The sequence below is a fragment of the Pinus tabuliformis genome, chromosome 1_1 (assembly GCF_031772625.1).
Source record: "Pinus tabuliformis cultivar Carrire ecotype Pingquan chromosome 1_1, CPIR1, whole genome shotgun sequence".
Classification (NCBI taxonomy): Eukaryota; Viridiplantae; Streptophyta; class Pinopsida; order Pinales; family Pinaceae; genus Pinus; species Pinus tabuliformis.
This window is the reverse complement of record NC_142297.1, coordinates 811,719,482-811,726,162: the sequence shown is the minus strand read 5'-3', so window position 1 is coordinate 811,726,162 and position 6,681 is coordinate 811,719,482. Positions and strand designations below refer to the sequence as shown.

Here is a 6,681-nt window from a genome sequence, read left to right as displayed (position 1 = left end):
ATAACATAAACAATACCTGAAATAGACCAATGTAGTGGACCGCAAGCAAAATAAGAAGCGGAAGCAAGGTAACCACGAAATCATTTCTAACCTTATTATATAAGAACAAAAGTAACTTACACGTAGCGGGCGCTGCATGCATAATGTGAAATGGAATGAAATGTGTACACAATACACATACAAATGGCCTGAATTACCTTAACCCCCATCAAATCAGCTTAGGTGATGGCCCAACAGATGTTGGGGATAACTTTAGTACACATAGGAGGGGTTCGGACACGTAAATCTAGAGGGACTGAATGTCAGGTCTCCCACGTTTCTTTATGTATGTTATAACGCTTTAGCATTAATATAAAAATTAGAATACTAAGCTTCATTAACTTACGGCCTTCGCTTTAATGAATTTTCCCTGCTTGCTAAGCCATATAACCTATTGAACTTAGGATCTTACCAGCCATTCCGCGCATCTGTCTCTAGCTGCTGGCTGGCTAGAGCTGCTCAGGAACCTCCTTAGCGTATGGTAAAGCCAGCGATCGAGAAGAAGGTAATCAGGAAATTTAATTAATTTGCTCATCGTTGTTCTCTTTTCACTGATGTGATTGTGATTTCTCGGAGCGCCTCGTTGAGGACAGTTGCAGAGGTCGAAGGATTTTCATGTACGAATTGCCCGAGAAATTCAACACAGATGTCTTCAAACTGTGCGAGTTTGGGCTTGCAAAATGGCTCAACATATGTCCGCGAGTGGCGAATGGCGGCTTCGGGCAGCCGTATAACAGCTCCCTCGGCAACGGGTGGTTCGACACAGATTTTTACATGCTGGAGATCATATTCCGCGCCAGGATGAAGCAGTACCGCTGCTTAACGCCCGACCCGACTCAGCCCGACGCTGTGTTTGTGCCCTATTATGCCGGCCTCGACGCGCTCAGATATCTGTATTCAGGCAAAGAGCGGGAGCGAGAAAGAGAGACCCCGCATGGCGTGGGGCTCATGTCGTGGCTGAGAAGGAGACGAGAGTGGAGGCGGCGGGAAGGGAGAGATCATTTCATGGTGATGGGCCGCACGGCCTGGGACTTTGTCGATAGCCCCGGGTGGGGAACCGGCATGCTGGAGCTCCCTGGAGTTACCAACCATTAAGCTTGGGGCGAAAATATAGCAGAATGAACAACCCCTGAGCTTTGATTTCACAATATTCCGCCAAGTGTCCCCTGACTTCAGCTTTTCCACCACCAGATACTTCTCCGCCAGAAACAGTAGAGCCCTCTGTTTTTCTTTCTAAATTTCCATTCGACAACACAGTCTTGCATGCCGATTTCCCGTTTCTTCGTTCCCTTTTCGACCAAAAAGATCCCTGCTCAAACAATGTCAAGGCTTACTTCCCCTGCCGCAGATTTCTCAGATATTTATGTACAGTAACCCTTTTTTATCCAGCAAATGTCTCTACTTCTTCGCCAGAAATAGTATGGAAGATCATCTCGATCCCCAAACCCCTAAAACAAGATCAATTTCAAAACCTTTAATCGAGCCACTTGGTTTCTTACTGGATTGGATTACACAATTCAATCCCGAGACTAAATTAGTGAGTCTAGTTACTTTATTAGCCCTAGCCCTCTTACCCTGTGAAGCAACCGAAACCCTATTTTCTTTGCTATCCTATGGATGATCAGTCTCCGAGTAATAGTCCAAGTAGTGAGCAGTCCAATTGTTTGGCGGAAGCTCGTTGTTGCGCTTAGGTTACGCTTTCCAACTATCAAACAAGACTACGAAGGAATGGACGCTGGGGAGGGACACTCTCCTTCGGTCATTCCGCTTTCGATGGATGCTGAGTCTCATTGCCATGACGGCGAGGGGCATCAGGCTCTGAGCTCCCTGAAAATCCTTAGTCAGTCAGAGTCTAGTTCTATTGCCTAGCAGAAGCCCTTTTCAACCAAAAAGATCCTTGCTCAAACAATGTCCCGCGGCCTCCTCCATGACAGATCCCGTATTCAAAAACCAACCAAAGAAAAACATACATAAATGAAGCCTAACAACTCTTGAACCAGAGTAAACTGAAGGAAGAGCTGGTAGGGCAATCGAAGGAACGCCAGATAACTTGACCTGCACGAAGACCATCGGGAGAGCAAGGTGAAACCGCCCGCAAGGTTATACCCTACCTGATCCAGATTAAGCTCCATGCATGGACAGCTGCACAACTGCAACCCTTGCATCCAGCATGCCTGCAAATACGCTTGAATCAAAATTTGTAACAATTAAAATTCCAAAGACTCAATTAAAATTCCAAACACTCCAAACTAATGCTAAGAAACGCTAACATTAATACCCGAATTCCTCTGACAGTCAGCGATAATATACACACCTATTTCCTTTAGCCTAAGCTCTGGCCTCTCCCGCCTCGGGAAGAGGCCAAATAAGATGGCAGTCCAGAGCACCTTGGTCATCCTGGCACGGAGGGCACATAGCATTATAAAACCTTGATCTAAACCTTGATCTAACCAACGCATTCGGCGAAACAATACTTCGAATTAATGTTAAATCAAACAAATCTGATTTCTATAATCCCTAACCATTGCCATCTGATTTCTATAATCCCTAACCATTGCCACATGACAAGGACTAATAATACAACTTTCAAATTAAAAATAAATAAAATTACAGTAAGATAAAATATTATTCTATTCTATATGATGGTATCTGTCAATCGTCGAATCATGAATTATAATACAATCGCCATCATATTAAAAAATTTATATCGAATTTTTATGATGTTGTAGCAAGGTAGGAAACTCCCTTTAAACCAAATGCGCTTTACTCCATTATAAAAACCCTTACACCTATTTCAGACACGTGTGATAAACCATGAGTTGCCTTCCATGTAAAAGAATGGCCGAGTCTCCAGTTTCGAGACAATAGAGTTATCTTATTATTTTCCACGATCATATTAGGCACACCCAATTGGTCCCTATAAAGTACCGTTGGCAACTGTGTTGATTATTCTTTGACTAAAATGTCTGCACACGATGTGAGTGCCCTTTATCCACGCTTGTCTGTACTCCATTATTTTGAACAGCGTTTTTCTCGCTCTCTATATACCGTTGCTGCTCGATCAAACAAACAACATGAATTACTCTAAGCCTTGTCAAAAATTGGATTGATTTACTCAGAATTTCGTTAGGCTGCTTCTTTCTATGGCGTCCCTGAAGATGGCAGCAACCACTTGTGTTGCGCTTCTTCTTGTGGCAATGGCCGCACAGGACAGCCACGCCTTGCACATCGTGGTCCACAACTCGGCCGAGGGTAGCGACGGCGGGACAAGATTTGATAAAGAGATAGGGAGCGCCAAAGCCAGGCAGATAATAGGCAGAGCCACCCAATTCATCTGGCAGAGCTTCAACGAGAAATCGTCGGCCGACAGGAAGAACGTGCAGACCGTGACTCTGTTTGTGGAAAGCATGGACGGGGTTGCCTACACGAGCAGCGACGAAATCCATTTGAGCGCCGAGTACGTTGCCAGCTACCAAGGCGACGTAAAGAATGAGATCACCGGTGTTCTGTACCACGAGGTGACCCACGTTTGGCAGTGGGATGGCATGGGCGGTGCACCGTCAGGGCTGATCGAAGGCATTGCGGATTATATTCGCCTCACCGCGGGGTTCGCCCCACCGCACTGGGTTAAGCCCGGCAGCGGTGACAAGTGGGACCACGGCTACGAAGTGACTGCCTACTTTCTCCAGTACTGTGACACCGTTGCCTCTGGTTTCGTTGCCAAGATGAATTCGAAACTGCGCAATGGATGGGACCTCGGATTTTTCCATGATCTCACTGGTAAATCTGTTGATAAACTCTGGAACGATTACAAGGCTAAGTATGCAGCTTCATCCTAAGCAAAATGGAATACAAATGAACAACTTCTTGTATCTCAATTATAGTTTTGAGGGGTAGGTTTCAGTTTGGTGGCCCTCGGAATAACATATGTTGGGAGTTCTCCCGGGTCGCACTTTTTTGTTGTTTTATAAATAGAGTCTTATACAAATACAGGTTTCTAATTAATGGACTGTTCTTGTACAAATAAGAAATTTCTCTAATTAACTGAAGTAATTTAAAACCTATAATATTATTCTTATTAATCTTATCAAATCAGGTAAGGTAACAATTGGTTGAGAGTTAAAAGTAAATTCAAAGAAGTAACTGCTTTATAATATGTTCTCTCATAAATATATATTAATAAAATAAAATATTTTCTATTTTCAAATATCTAAAATTTAAAAATTTAAATATACAGGTGAAAATTTAAAAATAAATATGAAAATAAAATAACTTAAACAATTTGTATTAAAGTATTGATTATGGAAAGCAAATAAGGCTTTCTTGGGCTAAGCCTTAATGTTGCTGCATGTTAAACTACAGAAAAATATTTTATATTTTATTTCTTAATTTAACATTTTTTTCGAAAAATATTATAGTGTTATAATTATTTTATATTACAGTGGTTTATGTTGAAATCTGGTTGTATAATTTGTTTTTGTAATATTGTATTTTTTATTATTAAAATTTTTAAAATGTATGAATTAATATGGATTTATTTTAATTTTTCCTTTACCAATGGTCCAAGGGATCAAATCATTTAAGATTTAAATATTTATTCTAGTTTTATATTTAAAAAGAGATTTACATATTAAGAGATTTGCTCCTTCTCCACTTGGTAGATCCAGATGGATTTATATTAGTTATATAAGAAATACTTATTGCTTTTTATTTTGATAAAATTTAACTCACAAAAAACATGTTTATATCAATTTGCTTAATTTCAAATACTAATTATCTTTTATTAAGATAAAATTTACAAAACACCTATTTAACTTTTTTCAAGTAACATTTTAGTTTTGTAAGTATTGGAATTCCAATTCCATGCAATATTTTACACTTAATTTCTTTTTTTGATTAACAATATATGTGTATGTTTTGTTAAAAAGTTTGATTGAGAAAAATATTCAATATTATTCTTTATTTTTCATTAATTAGTCAACATATATTTGTAATTTTTTCTTTTTAACATAAGGTTACATGACAATATCTTCCTTATGTTCTTTATGTTTTTATTAATTAGTCGGAATACGTTTTTAAAAATATTTTAATGTAACGTTACAACATCTCCCTCATATTCTATGCTATATCTCCCTCATATTGAATTAGAACACAAAAAACAATCTAATTTTTGAATGAAACTACATCGTGAGAGATGAGATCAAAGAATTAAAAGAAAAACTAAATAATAATTCAGCCATAAATAGCATAGAAAATAAACTTGATGTCAGACCCATAAAAGAGGAAATGAATAAACTAATTTAACTAGATCATGAGTAACAAAAGAGCCTCAAACTTTATAATTGATGATATAAAAGAACAAAATGATGAGGACACATTAGAACTATTAAAAGAATAACTTAAAACTAAGTCACAAATTCAAACAATTAATGTAACATAACCAAAACGAGTGGGAAAGATAGTCGAGCATAAACATAAACTAATCTATATTAAAGTAAGTTGTAATGACCATAAATTAGATATAGTTAGGAAATCCCCAAACCTAAAGGGTCAAGAATATTTATAAATGAGGATATTATTCCAAAAGAGCAAGTTGAGCTAAGGAAAGAGGTCCAAAAGGTAAAGGAGGCAAGAAAGGAAGGCAAATGGGCAACCATTAGGAATAGAAAAGTTATTATTAGAGATATATAGTCCAAAATAAAAGTGATAAATAGGAATTGGGAAGACTTTGGATCCTCTTCTGGATCTTTCATGGTTTTCCATGTCGTAAAAGTCATATTTTAAGGTGGATCTCGAGTGATATTGATCTTATACTTATTTTCTTTATTGAAACTTGAGAACATGATGAATCTAGGGTCCCCCATATAGATGGTTTCTTTCTATTGTCAACCTGGAACAAGAAATCCTCTCATATAGGTTTTGGTGGTATATCTTGCTATATAAAAAGTAATATTTCTTCTAACATTCAAATCCTTAAGATCGACCTCCTTAATTAATACATTTGAATTGAAATTTTGACTCTTACACCAATAGATTTTCCCACAATATGTTATTTTACTCCTATTAATTCTATCTCCTATGAGAAAAACAACATGGATAAGAATTGCCCCTTCAATAACTTAGAACAAGATATCCACAATCTAAGGGAATAAAGTTAATATCCTTCTACTTGTGGAATTCAATGTTAGAAACACTACAAACCAAGCGACTCTAATCCTGACCCCCTATGGCTTCACGAGGACTTTGTATTAGCTAGTATATTGAAAAGAAATTATGAATAAATAACCAAGAACCTATTTGGTATTGAGCTAATCAAGCTTTGTAGCTTCCAAGGCCTAATAATTTGTAATGGAATCAATAAGTGGCCAGCCTTTGGCCTGATGCATTGTATTCATGGACTTGGAAGTAGTGTTGTGGATTATGTGATATTTGATACCCATGTTCTCAACCATTTTGTGTATTTCGATCCCCTAAATGACCATTAGCTTGACTTTGATAATATACCTCTATCCTTAACTCTTAACCTTTACATGCATAACAACCACATGCAAAAGAATTGTGTGAGTCAAAGGCATATTCAGTTTGAAAATCGTAAATTGGATCTCTTCTTAAAGGATTTAAAATGGGATTTAGGTTTCTTAA

General features: G+C 37.9%; 1 protein-coding gene across 1 annotated transcript; it reads left to right on the top strand.

Annotated features, from left to right (window-relative positions):
• Positions 1–3,116: 3,116 nt before the first annotated feature.
• Positions 3,117–4,044, top strand: LOC149216531 (uncharacterized). Its single transcript, XM_089391226.1, has one exon. It carries the CDS (start codon positions 3,183–3,185, stop codon positions 3,876–3,878), a length of 696 nt encoding a protein of 231 aa, XP_089247352.1. The 5' UTR covers positions 3,117–3,182; the 3' UTR covers positions 3,879–4,044.
• The last annotated feature ends 2,637 nt before the right edge of the window (positions 4,045–6,681 follow it).